The 27,730-nt window shown below is 46.8% G+C and overlaps 1 protein-coding gene across 2 annotated transcripts; it reads right to left on the bottom strand.

The window, feature by feature from the left end:
- ATP12A (ATPase H+/K+ transporting non-gastric alpha2 subunit) lies at positions 1–27,522 on the bottom strand. Of its 2 annotated transcripts, XM_053563943.1 has the most exons (24): positions 27,451–27,522; positions 26,895–27,075; positions 25,969–26,124; positions 21,618–21,677; positions 20,261–20,464; positions 19,361–19,474; positions 18,344–18,478; positions 18,096–18,213; positions 17,582–17,850; positions 16,154–16,352; positions 15,889–15,998; positions 14,170–14,304; positions 12,718–12,910; positions 10,443–10,618; positions 8,748–8,884; positions 4,993–5,143; positions 4,313–4,481; positions 4,073–4,227; positions 2,817–2,940; positions 2,477–2,622; positions 1,776–1,909; positions 1,496–1,597; positions 988–1,079; positions 1–911 (listed from the first exon to the last, which is right to left on the bottom strand). In XM_053563943.1, the coding sequence occupies exons 2-24, from the start codon at positions 26,901–26,903 to the stop codon at positions 883–885; spliced, it is 3,117 nt and encodes a 1,038-aa protein (XP_053419918.1). In that variant the 5' UTR covers positions 26,904–27,075; positions 27,451–27,522; the 3' UTR covers positions 1–882. The 2 variants fall into 2 exon arrangements, with proteins under 2 accessions (XP_053419918.1, XP_053419919.1); XM_053563944.1 differs by lacking the exons at positions 4,073–4,227; positions 4,313–4,481.
- Between the last annotated feature and the right edge of the window lie 208 nt (positions 27,523–27,730).

The following is a 27,730-nucleotide window of genomic DNA, read 5'->3' on the forward strand; positions in this document are numbered from 1 at the left end:
TTTACTTAAAAACAAGGACTCTCTGGACTTTTTACACAGAATATGACTGACATAACATTTTCTCTGGAGAACACCTGGAAACTTTTACAAGAAATAAATATTTACTATTGAAGCCACAATACCTCTCTGCTGGGGTGGGAACCTGGGGAAAAAAGCCCATTTGGGTCAGTGGAGCATTGAGTTGGGATGTGCAAAATGGAACTGGAGCTCAGTTTGGTGGTAAGAGTGTGTGTGGGAGGGTGACTGTGGAGGAAACAAACACAAGGACTGGAGAGGTGGGGAGGGGGTGACACTGCCAAGGAAGCCATCATGGCTGAATAGCAAGAGCCTTCAAGAAGGACATCTCTGACTGAGAAATCTATGCTGCTGCGATATACCTGCCACCACATCCATCTCCTTTAAGTCTTCAGCTGAATTAGCCTTTGTTGAGCCAGGTGACCATGAACATGTATGTTCTAGGGAATTTGCAAAAGTCTAAGGGGCCACTGGGGCTTTAGCAGGATGTGGGAATGGTGCCTGAGCAGTCTCACCTGAAGCAATCCCATCTGAAGTAGACCCCTGCAGACACCTGGGTTACACGGATATTTAACATCAAGGCACTTTGTATACATAGAAATGTATCCTTCCCTATACCGCAACCTTGAAATTCACACATTTTAAAATAAGGAGATGGAGATAGAGATGAAAATCATATATAAATAGTTGAATCTCAGCTTTAAGTACAAAACATCACTGAGTGTTGTTCATACGGTACTCTTCACGAATGTTTTCTCACATGAATTTTGATGATGTTTACACTGATTGGAATCTCCCATCAAGTGCCCAGAAGATGAACAAGAGCATGAACCATGTGCCCTTAGGAGGGCTGGAAGTGAGGTGGTCTCAGTAATACATGTTTTTATCCCACCAGCCTGGAAGGGGGAAAGAGATAATTAGAAACGAAGAATCACTGAAGAAGGGAAAGAGCCTCAAATTCATACTACTCACTTCCAGGGTAGAGCCTGATGAAGAGTTTCCGCACCTCATCATATACCCAGATCAGGATGGCATGTGGCACAGCCACAAACCAGTACTGAGGCCTGGAAGCAGAAGATGGGGAAGTGAGGTCTGGCTCAGCCAAAGGGACAGAGCACCCCGGCTAATGGGGAAGGAACCTCCTGTCCACTGTCGCTGCTTTCCTGGAAAGGACAACAAATGCATGGGACAGCTACACAGACTGGAAAGCGTCTCATTTATCCTGGGTGACTGTGACAAGCAGTGCCCTCCTTTGAAGCAGCCTGTTGGATGAGGGGGGAGGTGAGCTAATAAGGTCTGTTTCCTCTTCCAGGACATGTCAGGTCAGAGCCTTGGGCTGGGCTCACAGAGCCTAGAACTGGTGTGATCTCTTTTGAATGACTTTGGGGGAAGAACCCCCAAAAGTCTGGTGTTTATTTAGGCTGCCACAGCTCAGAGCTGGAGCTGGCTCTGTCCTTGATGCTGTTGAAGGTGGACTCACCTAAGCACAGCGAAACTCAGGGCTGTGACGCTTCCAAGGCCATAGGACAGGATCAGCCCAATGAAAATCTGCGAGGCAATCCCCACCCAGATGACTTTATTTCTGCAAGATACACAAAAGCAAACATACTGAATCCCCCTGGCACCCAGCAGACCTTACCACTGGTGAAGGCAACACTTGTGTGTTCTAGGTGTGGTCAGAGCTGGGTCCTGTGAACCACCACTGTGGTCACCCTGGCAAGGTCGGCTGGGGCTGAGACTGAGGCACATGTGGGCAGTACCTGAAGAGGCCCTGCTGGAAGATGGAATTCCTCCGGGTCTTCCTAATGATCAGATCTGCTATCTGCTGGACCAGGATGCCAATAAAGAAAGCTGTGTAGCCTGTCCATTCCAGGTGTCTCCGCTGGTACCTCGTCTGTTAATGGAAAGAGAAAAAAGATGCCATAAGTCCCAAAGGAAAACTCAGGGAGGTTCAGTGCAGTTTTGTATGGATTCACCTTCTGCCCACTTCACCCACATTGAAAGCAGACCTCCTAGTGCAGCAGTTCTCAACCTGTGGGTCGCTACCCATGTGAACTGTATTAAAGGGTCGCAGCATTAGGAAGGTTGAGAACCACTGTCCTAGTGTTTGGAAAGAAACACTGTTTTCCTTGCAGCAGGTGGGCAGGGAACGATGTCACTTTATTTGGTACAATTGTGGGTGTGGTTGGGCTGGTCACTCTTCCATACCAAATGGTAAAGCTAATGTGAAAAACAAAGCTTTTGTGGCCAGAGAAATGAGGCTGTTCCTCATCTCGGCAAAAGCCAAATTAGTGTCACAAAGGGGTCCTAACTCCTATTAACTAAGTTAAGAGAAAATCTGAGTTGTTCACTGTCTCTATCTAAAGAAGGCCACTCAGGGATATGGAGGTTCTGTGTGAGTCCTGGCACGGCAGGAGGAGAGAAGCAGAGAGAAGATACTGGCAGGGCTCCCGTCACTTACCCATTCCTGCCCATAGCTGTCTTCCAAGTCGTTTACGTTGTCTTTTTCCCATTCTACCCGCAGGTTAATGAGAGAGATAGGCAGAAAGCCCTCCTGTGCATAGACGGTGAAATACACAAGGAAAGCTCCCAGGGCTTGCATGAGGCCTGCAGGAGGGAGAGATGTGGGCACAGGCTGCATCAGGGCTCAGAGAACTGCCTGTGCCTGGCTCCTTTCAGTTCCTTCTCCCATCCCACCTCCATCCCCAAAAGGAAAACCACAAGTTCTGACTGTGCCTACAGCTTGAATGAATTCTCTGGACGGGCCCTGGAGTGACAAGTAAGACATGCCTTCACCGTACCAATGTGCAGGTAGGAGTACACAGCAAGTGGTGCGTTCACTAGTCTGTCCCTCTTCTTGTGACGTGGCTTCCTGTTCATGATGTCACTTTCAGCTTTCTCGTAGGCCAAGGCAATTGAGGGGATCTAGAAGGGGACAGGCTGGTGAAGCTGACCCAAGAATGCTTTGCTGGTAATATCAGTGGTATAGCAAAGGGTGCTGGGATGGGTGGGATGGTGGCTGAATGGTGGGGGGGGGTCTGGAACTGGTCCACCCAGGGTACCGGAATAGGGGTGCCCAGCCTATTTGGAATTTAGGAACAGCAACTTTAATGCTGACTCTTCTTTATATTATCACCCTGTGCTGGCAGTTCCAAACAATCTTGGCCACAGAGCACTCCCCCCACTCCAGGGTTTCCTGTGCTGCCCTCTCCCCTCTGGTGTACCACCCAATCCCCAAGCACTGGGGTGGAATAGTGCTTCTCTCCTACGTCTCACCTGGGGGCCCATGAAAAGGCATATGGCTATGTCCTACCTTGGAAAATGACCTATCGACTACGGGGACCTCAATTCCCCTCAAAGTTAAAGATATGTCCAACTCTCTTGCCATGTGGGGATTAGCTGGGAGCCTTATAAAACCAGAGAGCTGGGACAGGAATGGAGGCAGCCTACAGGACCATCTCTTGCTGTGCATTAAGCTTGCTCTCTTTGCCCCCGTTCCTGTAAGCCAGGGTCAAAGGGGCAACTTTCACCAGTTTTTCTTTACATGGATACGTACTGGAAAAAGGGAAGAATTAAGTGACATCTCTGTAGTCAAAGCTTTATAAGGTCTTAGTAGCCACCATGACTGCTTACTGTATTCAGGAGAGGAGCTTCCAGATCAGAGTCCCTTACTTAACAGGGGGCAGCTGTGGGATTACTACTTCAACCACTGGGCACCCAGCAGCACAGGGACTAATTGGGTGATAGCTTCCTCTTCCCCAAAGAAATAGAAGATGTGGGCTAAACATAATCAATGGCATATTGTCTTTTTTTTTTTTTTTTTTTTTTTGAGGGTGAAGTAAAGTAGTTTTCTTTTCCAAGCATTTGACACGTGTCTCTAGCCCCATCCTTTGAAGCATTGTCCATAGAATTGGAGATTGTTGGAACTGCAGGGCTACTGGCCCTGTCACGTCAAGGTCTAAGAAATACTTAGTCCATCTCCTGGCCCTTGAGGGAAATGACCCTGAACTTGACACCTCTTGGGGTTGTCAGACCCTGTTCCCTGAGTGCCACTTACTATATCTGTGCCCAGGTCAATGAACAGGATGGTGATGGTGCCGATGGGCAGGGGCAGCCCGACAATGATGTAGATCAGAAAGGGGCAGAGCTCAGCAATGTTCTTGGTCAGGGTGTAAGCGATAGTCTTCTTCAGGTTGTCAAAGATAAGTCGGCCTAGGCCAAGACATGTCTCTTTACAGGACTTGCTGCCAGCCTCCCAGGTGCCCCAACCCTTGGGAAGACCCACAGACCCACTCACCTTCCTCTACCCCTGTGACTATGGATGCGAAATTGTCGTCCAGCAGGACCATGTCAGCAGCATTTTTGGCTGCATCCGAACCTGTGATCCCCATGGCAATCCCAATATCTGCCTTCTTTAGAGCTGGAGAGTCATTTACTCCATCCCCTGTCACAGCGACAACTGCATCCTGGGGGGACCCAGAATGGGAGGGAGTGGGCCCCATGGGTCAGGAATTGGGGGTCAGGGGTCAAGAAATAGCAATGTGGCCTCCCTACAGTCTCCAAAGTTAGAGACAGGACATCTTAGAGGCAAGAACAAGGAGCTTAGAGCAAATGAGCCAACGTGTGTGGCAAGCAGATGGTGGTGTTTTACATCTTATGTCTTTATGTTTCTTGTTTTATAGCTTTGCATTTTAAAATCTTTCTCTATTCACACCAACGATAGTGGCAAGTGCTTCACTGTCAGAAGCCCTGGTTCTCGTGGTACAAGACAGTGCTGGGGCAAGCCCTTCATGGGGCACATGGGCCAGGAGGTTCTCAGAGGAGGAGTCAGTGCTCCTGAGAATAGAGAGGTCACAAAGCCCTCCCTTGACAGGTTTAAAGGTGCCACAGCCTGATCTGATGCCCAGACCTCTGCTCTGCACCTCCTCGTGGTCAGTGCCAGGCCAGCCGGCCTTCTGGGCACTGCCGTCCACCCACCTGCCTCTGGCAGCCCTCCACTATGATCAGCTTCTGCTGCGGGGATGTCCGGGCAAAGACAATTTCCGAGTAATTGGCTAAGATCCCATCCAGCTGCTCTGGGCTCATGTCCTTCAGCTCCTGGCCGGTCACCACAGCAGCTTTGGCATCCCTAGGAGGCCCAAAAGAAACCCAGTGAGGCCTGAGGCCGGACCTTGGGGTGAGACATCATTCTGGGTGGGATCTGGGCTGGAGCCACCTTGACTGCCTGGAACCCAAAGCCCTTGACATCTGATACCCCCTACTGATAACATGGGTTAGGAGTCCGGAGGTACTTTGGTCTCCATTTCAAGATAGCAAACTGAGGTTAAAAAAAAAAAAAAAGACTATTTCCTGGTGTCATATGACAATAAGAATAAAAAGAAAAGTGGCTTTTCCCTCAACAGAGGGTAAAGTGTTGTACTTCCTGGAGCAGCTTTACTTCCCCTGCTCTTATGTTTTGGGTCCTAGAGCTTCCTTATGCCAAAACACATTCAGTTTAGTTCAGATTTGCAGAATGTCTACTATGTGCATTGTACATGTAGGTAGAAAGGTTTACTGAAGTCTTCTTTGAGCACTTTTGTCCATTGACTACAAAAGTAAGCTTGTAGAAACTACTGATTAGGAAGAGCTGACTGCGCCACACCCCTGCTAAGCCTCTTCAGGGGCTTTGCACTGTGCTCTGAGCAGAACCCAGAACCCCTAACTTGGTCAGCAAGGCCCCTGCAGTCTAAGCTGTCAAGCTTCACTTCCCCTTTGACTCTTCCCACAGCCCAGCAGACACTCTGGGTTCTGAAACTCCCACACACCCCCTGTCTTAAGGCCTTCACAGATCTTGCCTCCTTGCCACAAGGGGCAGTTCTCAGCTCAGCTTCTCTTAGCTAACATTCCACATTTTGGCTTTCAAATCTCAGCTTAAACACTAGGGTACAAAATACAGCATGCCTTTTTCTTTATGTTTGTTAAGTTTTGAGATTTTTAGGTTCGTTTTTCCTCTTGGTGCTAAATATTGGAATCCTAGCATTTGACTCAAACTACAGGTTTTCCTAGGTGCTAGTAAAAAATATCAAAGTAAGAGGGCAGTGCCTGTGGCTCAGTGAGTAGGGTGCCAGCCCCATATACCAAGGGTGGCAGGTTCACACCCGACTCTGGCCAAACTGCAAAACAAATGGCTGGGTGTTGTGATGGCCGCATGTAGTCCCAGCTACTTGGGAGGCTAAGGCAAGAGAATTGCCTAAGCCTAAGAGCTGGAGGTTGCTGTGAGCTGTGATGCCACAACACAACACTCTACCAAGGGTGATAAAGTGAGACTGTCTCTAAAAAAAAAAAAAATCAAAGTAAGAAAAGAAGGAAGTGTTGTTCCTTTTCCCTTATACCTGCCAAGATGCTATTATTATTATTATTTTTTTTGAGACAGAGTTTCGCTCTTGCTTCAGGCTAGAGTACAGTGGCATCAGCTTAGCTCACAGCAACTTCAAACTCCTTGGTTCAAGAGATCTTCCTGTTTCAGGCTCCTGAGTGGCTGGGATTACAGGTGCCTGCCACAACACCTAGCTGATTTTTCTATTTTTAGTAGAGACAGGGTTTCTCTTGCTCAGGCTGGTCTCGAACTTCTGAGCTCTAGCAATCTGCCTGCCTCGGCCTCCAGGAGTGCTAGGATTACAGGCATGAGCGACCATGCCTGGCTGAAGGTGCAGTTTTTATATGGTTGGTCATGAAACTAGAATTGATGAAGAGAAAAACCAAAAACATTTGGGATGACCTGGATAAAAATGTATAATCCACTCTTCCTTTTGTGATATTCACTGAAGCAGCAGCAGCCAAAATGGAGTTCGATCCCTTTGTGACTTCTGAACCAAGAAAGAACTGTAAAAGGCATTTCAGTGCACTGTCCCACATTTGCAGGAAGAGTGTGTCACTCCTCTTTCCACAGAGCTGAGATAGAAATACAATGTTCCATCCATGCTCATGCAGAAGAATGACAAAGGTCAGGTCATAGATACTACAAGTCATCAAATTGGCAAAGCAGTACAGTTTTACAGGAAAAAACATGTCATCTACACTGAACGGGTGCTATGGGAGGAAGCTGATGGCACAACTGTTCTGTGGACATTCATCACTGCAGGTGGTTATCACTAGGCTCAAACTGGACAAAGACCTAAAAGATCCTAGAACAGGAAACCAAATCTCACCAAATAGGGAAGGAAAAAGGCAAAGATAAGGAAGACATTATTCAAGAGGTGCAGAAATAAGGTAATCTTGTCTACAACTTATATTAAAAACTGCTAAAATGAAAAAAAGTATTATCCAATTATTTTTAATAATGAACAAGCCACAAACCTGTTTTCACAGAGGGATATTTATACCAAAGAGCATTAGAAGACACAGACTTCAGATATTATGGCTGTGGTAAAGGCTGGGGTCCTGGTTGACTGTCTGACTTGGTAATGTGTTGCCTGACAATAACTTGTTACCTAATGGCTCTGTGTTCCTAAAAGGCTTACATGCTTAGGGTAAACTAGAAGACATTCCTTGGTCTTCTAATTTCTCCTCTGCATGCATGAAAGTATAGTCACAGCCAGTGACACTTCTCTTCAATCTGAGACTTTAGAGTCTTGACTTATGAAAACCACCCACAAAGTCCAGACCAATCTGCTCCCGCAACCAGCCCTCATATCCTCATGTTGCCACTATACTGAGCACAACATTGTTGGTTTTTCTCTGTCTCCATGGCAGATGGGAAGTTACCCAAGGGTGGAGATAGTATTGTTCTGTTTGCTACTTATAGTTCCAGGTCTAGCCCAGTGCTTGGTTATAGCTGGCGCTTAACAGTAATTGTCAAAAGAATGAACAGATGTGCTTGGGGCCCGTAGCACAGTAGTTACAGCGCCAGCCACATACACCGAGACTGGCAGGTTCAAACCTGGCCAGGGCCTGCTAAACAATAATGACAATTTCAACAACAACAAAAAAATAGCCAGGTGTTGTGGTGGGCACCTGTAGCCCCAGCTACCTGGGAGGCTGAGGCAAGAGAATTGCCTGAGCCCAGGCGTTTGAGGTTGCTGTGAGCTGTGACACCACAGCACTCTACTGAGGGCGACATAATGAGACTCTTGTCTCAAAAAAAAAAAAAAAAAAGAATGAATGAATGAATGAATGGCTAAGTGGATGGATTAAAAGAAAAACATGATTAAAAGAATTAATAGGAACAAGGATAAAAGCTTTCCTGAGGAAGCTTTCATTCTACATACTACTATTTTCACTAAATAAAAATAGTTTGTTTACATGGCTATGAATTGTGAGGCTTGCTGAATAGATAAATACCCAAGATGCTCACTAGGGGGTGCATAAAACCCAAAATATTCTTACTATACCTAATTCTTATTCCTCCATGTTCAACTGGACCCATGCCAAGTGACTACATATAAACCATTTGTTTCAGTTTTTCTTACTCCAAATTGGGCACCTATTTTTTCAGATCTACACCACCAGATTTGAAATTTTAGACAAGGAGTATACCATTTTCATGGTATCAATATAGTGTCTGGCACATATTAGGTGCTTCATTCAATTTGGAGTGAGCAGGTGGATATGTGAATTACAGATCAAATCAGCCTGGCACTGCCTGAGAGGGTGTTTAGCAAAAAGGTAATTTACTCCAAATAGTACAGCTCTTTAGCACCTGCAGGGCCTCCGGGTAAGAACTGGAGTTTCTGCTGTGCTGGCTCTGTGCTCACCGCTTGTTAACTTGCTCCACAGCAATGTTGAGGCGATTAGCAATGTCTTCCACTGTCTCACTGTTGGCTGAAATGATCCCCACACTCTTGGCGATGGCTTTGGCTGTGATGGGATGATCGCCAGTAACCATGATAACCTAGAACAGACAAGAAGGCCCATGGACACAAAATGAGGATGGTTCAGTATTGCCAACTCCACTACAACCTAGGAGAACGTGATTAGTGATTGCTAAGATTTGCCCTATGGGTAGTTCTGGATCTGAGACACACTGTCTTTGAAGGATGCGTTAATCCCAAAGGCCAACCCTTGCTCCTAAGCTTAACACTTCTTCCTTTTGTTTTATTTATTTATTTATTTTTTACATATACATGTGTTTATCAGGTTTCCATTTTTGTCTTCACAGAATTAAAAAGGCTTAAAATTTAATAACAATAACAATGTTTAAGATAAGGACTAGAAACAAAAACCTCGTAAAGAACAAATGACAATAAATACATTCAGAAAAGAAATCAGACGATTGCTGCATTGAAATATTAAGCAATAATAATAATAATGATGCAAAGAAAGTAACATTCACATTGTCAGATAAGAGTATGTCTATTATAGAATGCTTTGACTCTGAGATTCAGTATGGAGTCATCAGTTAACTTCTTCTTTTTTTTTCCCCCAAAGTCTCAAAAAATATACAATATTTATAAATAAAAGTAAAAGATAAATTCAAAAAAACAGATCATGCCAAATCTTACAGATAATAGAAAAAGAAGAAATACTTCAAAATCATTCTACTTAATCTGGATACACATGATAATAAAATTGGAGAAAATATATTATTATAAAGGGGAAATTACAAACATATTTCACTTATAAATGAGGATGCAATATCCTAAACAACATATTAACTAGTTGAATTAAAACTTAATGTTTAAGTAATGTACTTTGGTCAAAATTAAATCCAATTTGTGTGAGAATTAGTCACTAATTTTCTTTTCTTTTTTTTCTTCTTCTCTTTTCCTTTCCTTTATTGTTTTATTAAATCATAAACACATAGGTCATGTATACATTAATGCATTTATGGGGTACAATGTGCTAATTTCATATAGAATTAGGAACGCTTACATCACACTGGTTAATATATACCTCATCTCGTTTACTTAATTATTGGGTTAAGACATTTATACTCTATACTAATAGATCTGACATGTACCCTTGCATTATGCACCTAGGTACGATCCCACCATTCACCCTCCCTTGAACACTTCTTCCTTTTGATGGTACTTTATTTATGAAAGGGCCAAGTAGATATCTAATTGGGGCACCCCCGTGTTTTAGCATTCCTGATATTAAGATGATAATAGAACTCATATTTTGGTTTCAGTCTCACAAAGAAACATGGATTTTGGAAGCTGAACCTCAAGATTAAGTAATAAAGCCTTTTATTATCTATCATGGTGGGCTAAGAGATGCCACTTCAGGGCACTGGGAGATTCTTCTTACTGTAGTTATCATTGTGGGTTTTTCTATATAGACACTATCTTTTTTTTTTTTTTACAGGACAGTTACTGAAACCTTAGCACAGTGGAAGAAGAGACTTTTTAAAAAAGAAACAACGATATTTACTTGAAGAGACCTAAATACTGACCATCTGCTGTGAACAGTATTATTAGAACTCCTTGGATCAAGGAAACAACTCCTACCTTGATTCCTGCACTCCGACATTTGGTGACTGCATCTGGCACAGTGGAGCGAGGAGGGTCAATCATTGACAAGAGCCCCACAAAACACAGGTTGGAGGTGGGAAAGTTCATGGTGTCTATGTCAAATGAGTAGTTTTCTGGAAATTTGTCTGTTGGCAGGTAGAGGTGACAGAAACCTGAAATGGGGATGGATTTTGGAGACAATGAAAGTAGGATGAGAAGTCACAAACAGAAACGGGTGGGGGGACATGTGGATACACTATCAGTGCTTTATTATTTTATCAATGCACTAGAGCAGTGTTTTTCAACCTTTTTTTTTTTTAATCTCACAGCACTCTCGAACCTGTAGTTAAACTTCTGCTAATTAATAACTTAAATTATGTTGATGAAAAAAAAGAGTAGAAAAAAGAATATACTTACTGTGCTTTGAACTTCTTCTGAAAATAATTTAATTAATAATATTTTAAAATTTTTGCAGCACACCAGTGTGCCACGGCATTAGAATAAAATCACTGCATTAGAATATACCAGAACTGTTTAATTCCTTCAATTCTATAATGCGTGGATATTTATTTATTTTCTTGAGACAGAGTATTGCTCTGTTGCCCTGGGTAGAGTGCAGTAGCATCATCATAACCCAAACTCCTGGGCTCAGGTGATCTTCCTGCCTTAATGCTAATTTTTGTTAAAGGAAGGACAGATTTCTTCATCTAAAAATAATTTACAGTATGCTCACTTAGTTTCATGTTATGTTCTAGACATATAAAGACCAAGAGAGCACAGCCTCTACTTCTGGAGATGGCCCAGCTCAGTAGTGGGGGCAGAGTCTAAAGAGATGCAGCATGGCAAAGGCTGGGCAGCACGTCAGCCACCTGGAGAGTCAGGAGAGACTTCTCCACAGATGCCACACCTGAGCTGGGCCTTAAAGGGCAGAGATAGTTTCTAGGGAAAGAGGGAAGAATGGGGGCAGAAAGGCCATTTTTGATAGAGAAAACAGCACATTCTACTGCACAAAGTGGGGAAGGAACTTGGGGCATCTGGGGAGTGAGACAAGGTTTGGCCTTCAATCAACGCCAGCCAGTGCAGGAGAAAGGTGGTTAGGACCAGGTGGACCCATGCTCTCCTCAGAAGTCATTAACCTTTCACAGGCTGAGGCAAAAGGGTTTCCTGTGTCCAGTGGGAATGCCAGGACCGCATGATTCTCTAATCAACTTTTACAATGAACTTTTTCCCAGAATGGCTCACTGCCTCACTAATTTCAGTAAAGCAGAGTTCAAGAGGTCACACACTAGAGTGACTCCAGGCAGATGGGCATCATCTGGTATTGAAAAGACTGCCCAACACTGCAGGTTATTTCAGGCACACTGAAAGCATTATCATCTCATTTATTTGTTTTATCTGCTACTGACCCAAACAGCCTCTAGAAACACACATTCCATAGATTCCATCTCTGCTGGCAAGAACTTTCATGGGGTTTAATGAGCCTTATCATATGCCATTCACTTCTGTTTCCTGGAATTCATCATTCTGTGACCCTGAAGAGGCACCATTCTGCCAACCCTGGTCCTGACAACTGGATGGGCTGTCCCCACCAGACCAGTGGTATTGCCATTAGGCTCCTCCACCAGCACTGCTTTTCTCAGGTTCTTCCCTCTCAATACTGCCTGTTCCCATTATTGGTATCACTGTTTTCCTAGTTGCTAAATGGGGAGCTTAATAATTTTTAAAACTTACTACTTTCCTCTAGTCAGGGGTTAATCTTTCCAGTTCTGCCTCCATGAACTCTACCATTTCAGCCCCTCCTCCACATTCTCACTTCCCTAATCAGACTCCTGTCCTCTATCTCCTAAGGGAGCCAGTCACGTGGAGCCAGAGCTCCTCTCCCTGCTGCCACCAGGGAGCACCCTTCCCCACCCTGTGGCTCTGGTTGGCTCACTCCTGTTGCAGAGCCCTCAGTGTCTCCCCCACCCGCAGTGTAGGATGAAACCTCCTCTTCTCACCTGCTCTTTCAAGACTTTCATATCACAACCTTAACTTTTCTAGCTCTGTTTGCAGTGACTGTGCCATCTTCACTGATAGAGAAACCTTTTATGCCTTTGTGCCTGGCGATGTCCATTTTACCCTGGATACTTCCCTCCACCTCCCTCTACCTGCTGGCACTCAAGGCCCAGTTTTAGATGCACATCCTTTCCTCCTTTACATGCTCCAAGGAGATGCCACAGCCACTCTATGAGATCACAGGTACCCCAAAACAACCCCACTGCCCCACACTCACCCAGCACACGCTCACCCAGCCCGCCCAGCTCCATGTAGGCTGTGTGGAAGGCCTTGGCGGTGCTCTTGTCCAGTGGCTGCTCCTCTCCGTGGATCATGATGGTGCTGCACTTCTCTAAGACCCGCTCGGGGGCTCCCTTCATCACCATGAGGAAGCGCTTGTCGTTGGGGTCCTCTGTCTCATGTATGGAGAGCTGGCAGGAGTAGATGGGCATGTTAGAAAGGGTGAAAAACACTCCTTTCTCTCCACTTGTCCTCAAAACATAAAGCAGGAGGGGGAACAATGACAGCCTCAGCTGTCCTTTTTGTCTTGGTGGTCAATATGCAGAGATTTAGACTTGGCCCTCACCCAGATAGGCACCCTGAGTCTTTCAAACAGAAATTGGCTGGTTTGGGGAGGCTGGATATGGCCATCAGCCTGTGAAATCCTAGGCCTTGAGCAAGATCCCCTTAGGTGTATGGGAGAGTTTGGGGTCTGTCACCCTTGTATGGCTCCCCCCATCCTCAGAAGATCATCTAACCTGGTCTTCACACTATGCACTAATGGTTTCTACCTCAATCTCATCCTGTGCCCACCTCATTTAGGCCAAGTCCAAGTCAAGACCCCTGGTTTTCAGCTTGGGATTCTGGGATTCTACAGGAAATCCCATCTGAATCAGCTCCTTGGGCTATAAAACATCATTCATCCCAACCTGAGGAGGATGAAGATGGTTAACAGCTATGCACCCCTATAATGAGGTGATAAGACTAGGCAAGGGAAAAAGTAGGCTCATATTCTTCCTGACCAATAGGCAGAAAGGATCTCTATCTGCAGCACGTGGGGTGGGACAGGAAAGCCACCGCTGACCATCTGAGAGACTGTTCACTGCTGTTCCTAGTGGGGAGGGCTTACTCCTACCGCCTGGACCAAGACATTCCACTTCTGTGTTACGGCAGAAGTCATGGACTTTAGGGTCAGACTTGTGAAAAATGGTGTTTGTCACTTGGATGTTGTGTGACTCTGCCTCATCAACACTTGCAAAGGGCCTGTTTCCTCATCTATACATTGGGATTAGTCGGTCTAATATGACAGGCTTGTTGTGTGGATTAAGTGAGACAGTGCAGTGAGTGCCGGACTCATGTGAGGTGTGCAGTGTCTGCGCTCACCCCACGCCCTTGCTCCTCACTTGTCAGGAGTGTGGCAGTGGCACGTGTATGCATCATAGATGAATCCTTTGCCAGGAGGGTTGCTAGGAGCAGCCAGGCCCTGATCTTTGCCTTTCTTTTCTTCTCCATCCTATATCAGGGAAAGGAAAGAGGCCAGCAAGAGATCCCTGACCTAAGCTGACCAGATGCCCAGGCCTATATCCTCAGGGACTATTTCTGAAGTCAGGTACCATTCAAAAGATGGCTTAACCAAAGATAGAATGTCATTCTAGTGATAATAGACTGCCGGTTGTGAGGAAAAACTCACCTGATATTTGTTAGTAGAGTTAAAAGGGATTTCAGCTACTTTACGATTTCTTTTTCTAATTTCCATCACATCACCCAAAATGACCTCTGAGAACTTCAAAAGAGCAGTTTCTGAGGCATCTCCAACCACAATTTTCTGGGGATGAAAGGAAAGAAATAAATACTTGCAGCACATAATCTGGTTCTTCCATGATTATTTTTAATGAACCAACATGCCTGTGGCACATGAACCAACATATCTCCTGACTAAGCTCACCATCTAGCTGGAGAGACAAGCCAGTCACATGACAATTAGGGACTGAGGTGAGGCAAAGGTAAGAATGTAAAACAATGGTGTCACCTGCTGGTAATAGGGAAGTTCAAAGAAGTAAGAGCTCTGTGGGAACTGGAGGATTTCAACAGAAATAAGCAGTGATGAACTAGATTCTGATGCATAGGTGGGTTACCAATACACAAAGGAGCAGAAGAAAGTCTTCTAGAAACTGGAATGCAAGGGCAGAGACATGGAGTGGAGTGTCCCAAGTGCAGGAGGACATGGAGGTGTGCTAAGACAGGGCGGTCCCTGCAAGGCAGGATGAGGTCTACACTCAAGGAGCAGAAGACAGAGATGCACAGGAAGTTTTTGTGCAAAGTTAGGTAAAGATAAAAGCAATATTTATAGAAAATTAATTTCATTCCAGAAAGACGCTAGGAAAGCGAAAATGGGAATTTATGAATTGAGAAGGCCAGCTAAAGAGGTTGGCACAGCTATTTAGATGCAAAGTATTGATAGTAATAGAAATAAAAAATTACATATATTTTGAAGCAAGAGTGTTGCTTCATGGTGACTCACTATATATAAGGAAAGGAGAAAGTCAAAGATGACTTCCAAAAGTTTTGGCCCCACAACATGTAGAATGATTATGTCACAGAAAAACAGAAAATTTGGGAAAAGATGCTTATTTGAAGCCAGGATGGATACAGGCAAAAGATGACAAGTATAATGTGTTCAGAGGCTAACATGGAGGCACACAGCCTGCCAGACGGCCAGGCTGAGTTTGGGTGAGAAATTAAAACTGGACATAAAGATCTAAAAATAATTAAAACTGGACATGTATCACACCAATGGAGAAGTGGTTAGCCAAAAAGACCACCGATGAGCTGTCTGGTAGAGAAAGAGAAGCAAACAAAGAAAACAGAAGAAAGAAAGAGTCATGGAAGGAAATAAATGGCAAATAGACAAGCCACGAGAACACATGACTCATTCAGTGACTCATTAAGATGGAGAAGAGAGAGAAGGGGGAAGAGTTTACTATATATTCTGATATTCCAGGATGCTTAGAGCTCCGTCTGCTGCCATAGTCTCATAGAGAGGAAGATCAGTGCCTTTATTTCTATCAAATTATATTTCAAACATCTGTGAATAGCATATATGTAATAAGGAAACTATGATTACATCCACTTAGTTGGCAAAGAAGCCAGGAAAGTAACTTAAAGGCACATTCATTTCTTGGAATGAGAGAGTTTTCAAAAGGATGCAAAGCAATCTGAGGTCACTTAAGCATCTTTGTGATTTCTTAAAGCTAGTTTGAATGACGAGAAATGTGTGCATGTTTCTTGCTAGCAGGGTACAAAGTTTACTCAGCTGGAGAGAATATACCAAGAACCTCTTAGAAAGGAGCAAGTGACTTCAAATTGACTGTGATTTAAGGTCATGCACCATGCATCACAGAAGCATTACCTTCATGATGGGGACACTTTCCTGTCCTGGCTTGAACTCGGCTCGGTTACACAGTGTTATTATCTTGGATAAGGAGGCCCAAGTCCTAGAACTTTGGTCAAAGAGTTGGTCTGGAAGACAGAAAGAACAGTGGCTGCTGTGGGGCTAGGCCTACTGTCCACAAGTCACTGTCCAACAGTTCTCTGACCTGCAGAGCTGCTGTACGCTTGCCTCAGCCCCAGAGGGGAGCCCACATGGACCAGATTGAGCACTCCAGGAGACTTACTTGAATGGTCTTCACTAGTGTCAGCCACGAAGATCTGATTGTCAAACCACAGATGGGCCACAGTCATCCTATTCTGTGTCAGAGTCCCAGTCTTGTCTGAGCAGATGATGGAGGTAGAACCAAGGGTCTCCACGGCCTCCAGGTTCTTCACCAGGCAGTTCTTCTTGGCCATCCGTTTGGCGGTCAGTGACAGTGTCACCTGACAGGTGGGAGAGAGGGAGAAGGAAGCTTTGGTGGAAAACCCTCATTTTGAACATAGGCTCAAAAACACAGAAGTAGTTGCCTGGGAAACCTAGAAGCATGTGTATTTAATTTTAAGAGCTCTATATTTTAAAGATTCTTTTAAACCCCCAGATGAAAAAGCTTCTTTTGGTCTAATTTCTTTTCTTTTGTTTTCTTCTTTTTTGAGACACAGTTCCACTATGTCGCCGTTGGTAGAGTGCTGTAGCATCACAGCTCACAGCAACCTCAAACTCCTGGGCTTAAGCAATTCTCTTGCCTCAGCCTCACAAGTAGCTGGGACTACAGGTGCCCACCACAATGCCCAGCTATTTTTTTGCTACAGTTGTCATTGCTGTCTGGCAGGCTGGGGCCAGGTTCAAACCTGCCAGCTCCGGTGTATGTGGCTGGCGCCCTAGCTGCCGAGCTACAGGCGCCGAGCCTTGGTCTAATTTTTTCACATTACTATCTCCTGCAGTCAGAAGAGATCTGGAATTCAAAAACTTCTCTTGTCTTTGGTCAAGACCCAACCAATGATCCTGTGTGGAGACATGAATCCTCTCCTCCTCCTCCCTTGGACCTAGGAGGAGGAGCCTTGCATCTGAGGACTGAGCTAGATGGGCCTCACAAAGGGACAGGCAGGGCCAACACTGGGGCAGGTAAGGAAGGGGAGGAATTTTTTTGCAGGAAAAAAATGGGAGGAATTTTTTTTTTTTTTTGCCTGAGAGGAGAAGCAAAGTAAAGCAAAAAATGTAACCATGTGTCTAAATTTCTTTTTTTTTTTTGTGGTTTTTGGCCGGAGCTGGGTTTGAACCCGCCACCTCTGGCATATGGGACCGGCGCCCTACTCCTTGAGCCACAGGCGCCGCCCTAAATTTCTAAGTTTTAGAAACTGCCAAAGAAATGTGGGGAAGGCAGCAGGCTTCTGAACAATTTGTAAATGGTCTTTGTCTAGATCTTAAGGGATCTTGGACTTGGAGACAGATCTGAAAATACATTTTCAAAGATAATGCATTGAAATATTAAAGATAACACAATTCCTTTGGCCCATCTGTAAGAAAGTCTATTGAGAATGTTCTATGACTGTCCTTAGCCAGGAGGGCGTGCTGCCCTGGAGGTGAGTGACTGGTCTTTGTATGTGGGAGCCTCCCCCCCGAGAAGCCATCTATCCATAGGGCTGGTGCAGGCTGCCTAACAACACTGACTCACAGTGACAGTGGCCAGGAGGCCCTCAGGCACATTGGCCACGATGATGCTAATGAGGAAGATGATGGCATCCAGGACTTGATACTTTAGGGACACTGCGATGATGAAGAAGAGGACGCCAATGGAGACGGCCACTCCTGCCACAATGTGAACAAAGTGCTCGATCTCAACGGCAATAGGTGTCTTCTCATTTCCAACTCCTGACGCCAAGGAGGCAATATGACCAATGATGGTGCGGTCACCTGTGCTGATGACCAAGCCAGTGGCAGTGCCTACAGGGGAAGCAGACGTTTTATTCCAGGACTCCTCAGCTATGAGGGGATCACAGCCAGTGTACAGCCCTGCTGGGGCTTGTGTGATCAATTAGCACATGAAATCACAAAGGCCAAGCATCCATCGCCTTTCAGTTCCAACGTTTCCTCTGGGCCGAGGTTTGAAACAAGGTTTGGCAAAGAGAAAAAGACACAAGGTCCCGGGAGGAAAAAGGGCCTGTGACCTGTGCGCCAGTGGGCCTTACCTTCCAGACAGGTTGTAGAATAGAAGCAGATGTTTTTTGTTTCCAGGGGGTTTTCATGAGTGAACTCACAGCAGCGGGACTGGGGTTCAGATTCCCCTGTGAGACATGAATTATCTACCTAGAAGAAATTTTGAGAACAGTTCAAAATGAGGCATCTTTTCCCCGCCTCTTATCCTGAGGCTAGGAGAGACAACAGACCTCCACCTACCTCCCAGCACGGTCCTCAAGGTGGGTGCCCTGATACTTACCCTGCACCCCTGGGCAGACAGCACCCTGATGTCCGCAGGGATCTGGTCTCCCCCTTTAACCTCCACGATATCCCCTGCCACAAGCTGCTCTGCGGGGATTACCTTCTTCTCGGAATCTCGGATGACAAGGGCTTGCTGCAGAAGAGAACCGTGATAGCCGCCTCAGACTCTGAAGGATGCCACCTCCTGCCCACCTGTGCCACACCAGCCCCAGTTCAGAGGCAGTGAAACCCGCTGCTGCTGTCAGAATGCTAAAAATGAGATTGGAGACTGTCACCTTGGGCCTAAAGCCTCTATAACTATTTTTCTTGAGTCACAAAGATGTTCTTGGAACCAGAAGAGGCTGCTGTAGTGCTGATCTGGCAAAGTGAGAGCCCTAGGCCTCATGGGAAGGAAGACAGTGAAGGCCAAGCAACGTTGACTGGGTGTCTGGGAAGAGTACTAAAGGTGGGACCAGGGAATTTAATATTCCTACAAAGGTCAAGGAAACTAATGAGGTGACTCCGGGCTACATGGCTCTGCAAGAGCCACTTTCTCCACCCAGTACCCTTTCTCTCCAGTGGGCAGCTCTCTGGGCCAGGGGCTGTAGGGCTGTCCTGCCATGGACATGTAACAGGGGGTCCTGGGGACTGCTGTTTTCCCTGCTGAAAGCATTTTGGTGCAACATGCCCTGGGATCAGGAATGGCTTCAAAAACAATGACAGACAATTATAGAGGGTTCTCCTCAATTGCCAGGGAACGAACTCCCTGAATTCTACAGGTCCCTCTCTGAGCCACCCAAAATGACTATCGCAAATGCTGAAGAGTAGGAATAAAAGATATCCTACAATGACAGGCATTTTCCTGGATCCAGACTCATTGATCACTTCAACACCCTGTGAGGATTATGGGTTCAGATAGTAGAAGGGGTTTTCCCAGGCTCTCTCAGAGTGCAAAGGGTGGGCCAGGGCTGAGTAGAGCCCCAAGGCCCCTGGCTCCTCCATCCCCACAGAGGAGGCTTCCTCACCCCTGACTCACCTGAGGGATCATCTTACTGAAGCTGGACATGATGTTGGTGCTTTTTGCCTCTTGGTAATAAGCAAAAACCCCTGTTAAAATGACGACCAGGATGAGTACGGAGCCCAAGTACACCTGGGTGGGGAGGAAAGGCAAAGGTCAGAGAAACAGGTACCATGAATGAGCCTGGGCCTGGGCTACAGTTGTCTTCTGGGGGATGAGACATTAACAGTTGTGTTCTGGTAGAATTTACAGGCCACAGAATTCACCCATGTAAAGTGGCCAACTCACTGATTTCTAGTAAGTTTCCAGAACTGTGCAACCAACCCCACAGTCCCCGGGACAAATCCTTCATGCCAACAGATCCCTAGTGCTGTGGTCACTCCCTGCTTCTGTCCAGCCCTGCCATCATGGATGTGCCTACTCTATGCAGTCCTTGTCAGTCAAACCATATGCTTCACAGCCTGTCACCTCTGGCTCATTCTCTCAGCTTCACATTGCCCTGGCAGCCTTGTGACTTTGGCTCCAGGTCTCAGCAGGTACACACTCTCCATGTTGAAGGAAGGGATTAGCTTCAAGGAGCAAGAGCCCAAAACATACTGCACACTGCACACAGAGGTGAATTTTTTTCCTTGTAGGAATTGAGGGTTTTAATTTCTTTCCTTTTTCAAATTCATGGTCACACTACCTCTGAAGCATCAGCCAACTAGATACCACATCTGTTTTACCAAGTGAAATCTCACACTTTCATAGGGATTTTTTTCCCCCACAAGCCTGCTGATCTCCCCATAGCCAGGCAGTGCCCAAAAAGCGGTAGTGTTCTGCTTGCAGTCCCAGGTTGTGCCCACAAGGGCCAGACTGCAGGGCTCTGCTGTCCCTTGTTACTGACTGGGAAGACCAGGAGGGGATGGCAGGCCTTACACTGTCCAGGGATGACGACGTGTTGTTGGAGTACTGAATCCCAAAGGCGATGTAGCATAAGAAGGCTCCCACCCACAGAAGGATGGAGAAGCCTCCCACCATCTGCTTGAGGAACTTGATGATCTCCGACGTCTGCTTGGGAGGGGTGAGGGCATTGGGCCCATCCCGTGCCAGCAGCTCAGCAGCTCTGGAGCTGGAGAGACCCTGAGAAAGCCAAGCGACGATACACACACAAACAAATAAGTAGGCGTTAGACAATTCTCCTCCTTCAGGGGTTGGGCCTCATATTTTTGTAGCTTGTAGTTAGAGGTGGTAATGTGCCCAACGAAGGTCTAGGGGAATGTAGCCAAGGCCTCACCTTTTTGTAAGAATATTTAATGCTTAATATTAGCCAGGTAGCGTGCTCCATGTATTTACTCACTTATTCTTCAAGATCATCCCCATGATCTCTGGGGATGGAACCATTATTATCCACACTCTTGTATGTGGAGTTTGAGGCAAAAAGAGGTTACTTAACCTGCCCAAGGCACCTGGCCTGTTAATGGTAGCACGAGGTTTCAACCAGGTTACTGGCTCCAGAGCCACTGCACTGTGCTCTGTGAAGGAACTTTAATTTCTCAGAGATTATCCTGTGATAGGAGTAATTTGGGTAAGGAGGATTTGAAATAGAGAAGCTAGTCACCAAGGTTAAGGTCAACACAGTGACTCTCAGGAAATACAATCTATTCTGGAATCTCTGTGTAGCAACCACATGGACTTATTTTTTCTTCCTTGAGCCTGGTACTTTTCTACAATCCACCCTAAAATCGTGTTCATCTTAGCAGCTGTAAATCCTACCCAAGCACTGAGGCCCTCCTGAGCAGTCCCTTCCTTGGTGAGCCTGCATTCAGCCCCATAAGGAGGCACCCCTGCCTTTGATATCTTGCACTTTCACAGGGAATTTTCCCCCACAGAGTATTTTTGGTAAAGAAAGTCTTGCTCTGCTCCCTCTGGCTAAAATCTACTGTTCTCTCAGCACATTGTTACAGCTTCTTGCTGGCCGTCCAGGCAGGATAGAGTGGCTATTATGATACTTCCCTGAACATGTGGCTTTCCTACCCAGCTGCTTCCTCCTTAGGGTCAGGGTTCACCTATCCTTCTTGGTCCCTGTCACTGCCAGACCAGAGTGAATCATCTAGTAGGTATTCCTGTTGACTGGAAGAGATGTGCATTCAATACCTAGACGCAGATGACTGCAGTCTCAAAGGTGTTGCTATCTGTCAGCAACTCTGCTTTTCCACACACCTTGAGAACACAGCCTTCCCCTCTGCATAGGTGGGGGCTTCTCTTCCCTATCCCTGGTTTCCTGATGACTCACCATAATGATGTCTGTCCCATATTTCTTTTCCAATTCCTTATTGCTAAGTTTGTGGTCATCCTGAAGTTCATGAAAGGAAAAAGAACAGAGTGAATTAGATAATTCCAAAAGACTCAAACACGGAACTTTGGCCAGCCCATGAAAGCTGGGAGTAGTAGCCCTGCATATGGGACAGGGTCAGGAGGTGTGGGGTCGGAGAGAAAGAACCCCTTATGCCAGGCAGCTGTGCAGAGAGGGAAGGCAGTGCCACAGGACCGCCTCATCCTGCTGGTCACCACCATCCTGAATTTAGACTGCACTTGTCACCTACCACCCAGAAGCTGTCTTTACTTTCTATAAAAAAGCAATGACCCTCACTTCACTCTGACCTCCTGATCATGCAAGTCCCAGCATACCCATTCCCTAGGGCCTCACAAACCAGATGCTTCATTCTGGCCTCAATCCTGGGGTTGGCTGGGCATGATGGGCAAAACCAAATCAGTCTCAGTTCCTGTGTTTGGACCACTCCTCCCCCTCCCTAGGAGGTCTCTGGCAGACAGAAGCATGCCTTCCCTTGTTTAAGGACTAGAAACTCTGGGAGTTCATGGCTAGAGAAGGCCTGCAGATTGAAAATCTGCCACATGAATGAACACCAGTGTGGCCCATACAGTTAACTTTACTAAAGAATCATTAGACTTAACTGGGATTTCTCAACCTTGGTGCTACTGACAATTGGGGCCAATAATTCTTTGTCATAGGGCCTCTACCCACTAGTCACTCACTAGTACCCTCCCCTTAGTATGATAACCAAAAATATTTCCAGATACTGCTAAATGTCTCTGTGTTGGGGGTGGGGGATCCTCCCTTCTCCTTTTGAGAACCACTGGCCAAAGGACTAGAAACCTCTTCCTGTAGAAGAAAACCCAAGAGTAAACCTTCCTATTTGTCCCATCCTCGCCCACCAAAACCCAATACACAGATTTCTTTTAAGCCCTGATTATCTGCAACAAAGATTTATACTGTGACTGTTGCCCAAAACACATCTTTTCTCAAGTATATGTAAGAAAAAGTTCCATGTTGCAATAAAGATTAGGCTTTCCAATAAAGAATAATTTATTATTACATTATTATTATTTTGCTTATAGTTTTTTAGCTAAATTCTACATTGCTTATTCATCTTCTACAGATATCAATTGCAAGTTGACGCTGCTGGTGATTTGGAGAGTTGAGGCATAGTTCTGTACTGAGTGTATAGCACAGTGTATTAAGTTTTGGGCAGATGCAAGTCACGGCTGTTTAGAATTATTTGCATAGATGGCCCTTAAACTTTCAGGGCTATACCTTGAGGCAGAGGACTCTTCCTGTCCCTTCAGCCTGGGCTTTGGGATGAGCACAGCGGGTGGAGGAGGAGTGGTGTCACCTGCTGACCAGTCCTGGAATAGCATAGGGCAGCCCTTGATGGCTGGGACTTGGGTCATTGCCAGACTGCTTATTAAAAAGTCAAAGAGGGGGCGGTGCCTGTGGCTCAGTCCATAGGGCGCCAGCCCCATATACCGAGGGTGGCGGGTTCAAACCCGGCCCCGGCCTAACTGCAACCAAAAAAAAAAATAGCCGGGCGTTGTGGCGGGCGCCTGTAGTCCCAGCTACTCGGGAGGCTGAGGCAAGAGAATCGCTTAAGCCCAGGAGTTGGAGGTTGCTGTGAGCTGTGTGAGGCCACGGCACTCTAACGAGGGCCATAAAGTGAGACTCTGTCTCTACAAAAAAAAAAAAAAAAAAGTCAAAGAGGGCTCAGGGCCCGTAGTACAGCGGTTATGGTGCCAGCCACATGCACTGAGGCTGGTGGGTTCAAGCCTGACCTAAGCCTGCAAAAACAACAACTGCAACCAAAAAATAGCTGGGCGTTGTGGTGGGTGCCTGAAGTCCCAGCTACTTGGGAGGCTGATGCAAGAGAATTGCTTAAGTCCAAGAGTTTGAAGTTGCTGTGAACTGTGATGCCACAGCACTTACTTTCTCAAAAAAAAAAATAAAAAAGTCAAAGAAGGGGGCTGGGCTTGATGGCTCACACCTGTAATCCTAGCACTCTGGGAGGCCAGCGGGTGGATTGCCTGAGTTCAGCCTGCGCAAGAGCAAGACCTGGTCTCTAAAGGACTCTGTCTCAAAACAAACAAAACAAAAAGTCAAAGAGGATACCTTAGTTGTCATCAAGGCTATAGTTTGCCAAGAGTTCAGGATGCAAAAGCATTTAACTACACTATGGCAAATTACAGGACCCCTGTGAGAAGCTTGACAAAAAAGAGGAAGAAAACTGTTCCTTTCTCAGCAAGGAAGCAAGGGAATTCTTGGTCAACACCATGAAAATTATTTTCCTATATTACACTTCTTCACAAAGTGCTCAAAGGAGAGAAATTTTCATCATAATCAACAGGCATACGAGGGAGTGGATATATATTCATGATGCAAGCAGCAATCTCAAGAATAGGCAAGTGTTCAATAAATGCTAGTGATGCACAGGAAATAATTACCTTGCCTTATCTCATCAAATAATTTCTTTTTTTTTTTTTGTAGAGACAGAGTCTCACTTTACCGCCCTCAGTAGAGTGCAATGACGTCACAGGACTCACAGCAACCTCCAGCTCTTGTGCTTCTGCGATTCTCCTGCCTCAGCCTTCCGAGCAGCTGGGACTACAGGTGCCCGCCACAACGCCCGGCTATTTTTTTGTTGCAGTTCGGCCAAGGCCGGATTTGAACCTGCCACCCTTGGTATACGGGGCTGGCGCCCCACTCACTGAGCCACAAGCGCCGCCCTCTCATCAAATAATTTCTTGCCTTATCTCATTTATCCTCTGTACAACTCTACGAAGCAGGTGCCCTTTTTAATTCCTATTTTTCAAAAATAGGAAACTGAACCCTGGCCACATTGGGATTTGAATTCAGATCAGTTCAATTTCAGGGCTATATTGTGTATCTATGAGCACAGACACGGCCAAATGGCCAGTGGTGCTGCTGCTAAATGTTTACTGAGCTCGGGTGGCAGCTGTGGCTCAAGGAGTAGGGTGCCGGTCCCATATGCCAGAGGTGGCGGGTTCAAACCCAGCCCCGGCCAAAAAAAAATTAAAAAAATAAAATAAATAAAAAATGTTTACTGAGCTCTCCAGGAAAGACAATAAAGAGCTCTGATTTGGGGCTGCGCCTGTAGCTCAGTGGGTAGGGCGCTGGCCACATACACTGAGGCTGGTGGATTTGAACACAGACCAGGCCAGCTAAACAACAATGACAACTGCAACACACACACACACACACACAATAGCGGGGCGCCTGTAGTTCCAGCTACTTGGGAGGCTGAAGCAAGGGAATCGCTTAAGCCCAAGAGTTTGAGGTTGCTGTGAACTGTGACGCCACAGCACACACCGAGAGTGACATAGTGAGACTCTGTCTCAAAAAAAAAAAAAAAAAAAAAAAAGATCTCTGATTTACAGTGCATGTTGATTCCTTAGCAGAACCAAATTCCAAGCTGCTAACATGATGTCAGTCAGCACCAAGTCCCTGAATATTTGACACCAGGACCTCTGAGCTGGCTTTGTCAGTCTAGCTGCTGCAGGCACAACCATCTCTGAGCCTCAGAGTCTGCAGTAGCCTGCAGGGCAATCTAGCAAGTCTCCAGTTTAGCAATTCCCCTTTGGCGTCCCTGAGATGAAATCCGTCACATTTCAGAGCCAAGGGAGCTCTTTGTTAAAGCATCCAGACTTAATAACTTCAAAGTTCTTCCTTAATAATAATAATTTTGCATACCCATAAAGCACCTGAATTACAAAATCCTCATCTCATTTCTTCCCTTCATAGTCCCCTACAAATTATTTATTTCCGATTTCACATAAAAAAAAAAAATGGAAGCTTCAATAAAGTTAGTTCATTTGCTCCCAGTTACACCTCAGTCAGGGGAGAAGTGGGACTTCAACTGAGCCTAAGGTCCTCTCACCACTGAAACTTTTTCAGCAGCTTCAGTGTCCCTCCTTAGAAGTTCCAGCTCCAATAGTTTAATTTATCAATCAAAAACTGGCAAGAAACTTCTTAATTTCCCGGAACCAACTAGGCAGGAGAGGGATCGGGTCATGCCTGTGGGACTTGGACCTAGAGACTCTTCCTCTGAGTTCTACCTGGGGCTGCTTCCAGCCAGCAGGAGCCTTGCAGAGGCCCTGACCTCTGGGCAGATGCTATCAACCTACTCTTTTTTTTTTTTTTTTTAAGCAAGGGAACAAATCTCAAGGGGATTTGAAATGCTTAAGATTGATTTTTCTTTTGTAGGAGGCAGGTTCTAGGGATAAACTTTTAGGGGAAGTAGTCAGTGTGACCCCTACAGCGTAAGGCTACTGACCAGGTCGAGTTCTTTCTTAAACTCTTCTTTCTGATGATTCTTTCTGTGTTCCAGGCATTTGTTCAGGCCCCTGTACTTTTCCTTGCCATCCTCCTTGTCTGTTTTCTCAATGTCTTTAGTTCCATTGAGCTCCACAGAGTAAATTTCTAGTGCTTTCTGAAAGAGAAGCAGAGGTGCAACATTGGCCTTCAATCGGTTTCCTAAAGAGGTGTACAGTCTCTTCCTGGGCCTTGCATGGGGGAAGGAGCCCTGCCTCACCTTTCATGGCCACCCTCCAACAGAGGACAGAGGGAGCAAGGCTGTGGAGAGTCTCTCCCCGCCCACCCGAAGTTCTTGGCTTTCTCTCCTGTGTGGAGGGGAGGTTGGGTAGCACAGGTCTGGCAGCATCTCCTCAGGTGACCCCTCTCCCGGAGTGCGGCAGGTGGGACGTTACCGCCCCCTCCTCTAGACAGGCGCTTGAAAGGAGCTCCAGGGTTTCCTTAGTAACTTGTTCCCACAAGACACACCAGCTCTGCACCCGCCTCCAACTCTTGCAGAGGGGTAACCACTCAGCTTAGGCCCCTCAATCCTGAGCAGGAGGGGCTTACTGGAGGGCTTTTCGGACCGCAAAGGATCTGTGCATCCCGGCTGAGCACCATCCTCCCAATCCGGAGCCCGCGGGTGCAGTGGAGCTGGCCCAGAGCCCCCGGGGCCCCTCCTCACACATCTCTGGACTGGCTTACTTACCCCGCCAGCCCAGGAGTGCCACGTGGGAGCTCAGAGCCTGAGGGGAGAGATGCCTCGCGGTTGGCCGGAGGGAACTCAGTGAAGGCGGCCTCTCTTGTCTCTTCTTTCCCTCTCTCCCCACCCATACGGTCCTGTCCCCGGGCCCTTGGTCCCGCGTGTGGTGTTCGCGGCGCTCGAGTGGGCGCAGGACCTGCACGCACCTTGCGCATGCTGCGGATGCTGGCGCCGCGGCGGCGACTGCGGCGTTCCGGACAGAGGTCCCGTGTGGCGGCGGTGACTGCGGAGCTCGGGGCAGAGATCCCGTGTGGCGGCGGCGGAGTCAACGGTGTTAGCGCTGGAGGACCCCGAACGCACCTCCGCAGCAGATCGCTGGGCGCTGCGCTGGGAAGGAGGCTACAGATTATAAAGTCTCCCGCCCCGCCCACGCACCTGCCGCCGCACAAGCTGGGGACGCCCTGGGGGCGGGAATCCTGCGAGCGCTCGCCCTGGCGAGAGGCTACGGAACTGGAGCAAGCAAGTTGGGGGCCTCGTTGAGATCAGGAGCAGAACGCAGCGGCGCGGGGTCCCTGCGGGCTGGCCCAGCGTTCTTGGAGTTCAAGAGGGTGGCGCCACCATCTAGGACCCGCCGGGGAGCCGGTGGCCCCGCGTCAAGCAGCCCGAGCCCGCAGTTCCCGCACGCTCTGGCGCTCCTACGCCCTGTCTTGACTTTTTTGAAACGCCACATACCGTGCTCTTTTTAAAATTTAATTTACTTACCAGCAAAGGAACTTATAAAAAATATGTAAGCAGACCGGGGGGCGGGGGCTGCCGTGGCCCAGAGCAGCTGCATTCTGAGACTGTCCCGGCCGGGAAAGGCCAGTTTGCTCCGGAGAACGGGTTTAGGTGAGCGCGAGCCTCAGAGCGAATTTGGAGATAACTGAGACCCCGGGGAGTAGCCGAATTACTTTACAGGATCCAGATAAGAATCGGGACTTCTCAAACAGTTTCGGAGGGAGGGCGTGGGAGGACGGCTCGGGAAGACCCGACACTGGGCTGG

This window comes from Nycticebus coucang, chromosome 15 (genome assembly GCF_027406575.1).
Source record: "Nycticebus coucang isolate mNycCou1 chromosome 15, mNycCou1.pri, whole genome shotgun sequence".
Lineage (NCBI taxonomy): Eukaryota > Metazoa > Chordata > Mammalia > Primates > Lorisidae > Nycticebus > Nycticebus coucang.

Coding starts and splice junctions, on each gene's coding strand:
- ATP12A (XM_053563943.1), bottom strand. Junction 19,475..20,260: donor CGTCGTCATCCCTGGACAGT/GTAAGGCCTGCC, acceptor CTCCCCACCCAG/GTGTACTTGGGCTCCGTACT. Junction 12,911..14,169: donor ACTCTACTAACAAATATCAG/GTGAGTTTTTCC, acceptor TACTCCTGCCAG/CTCTCCATACATGAGACAGA.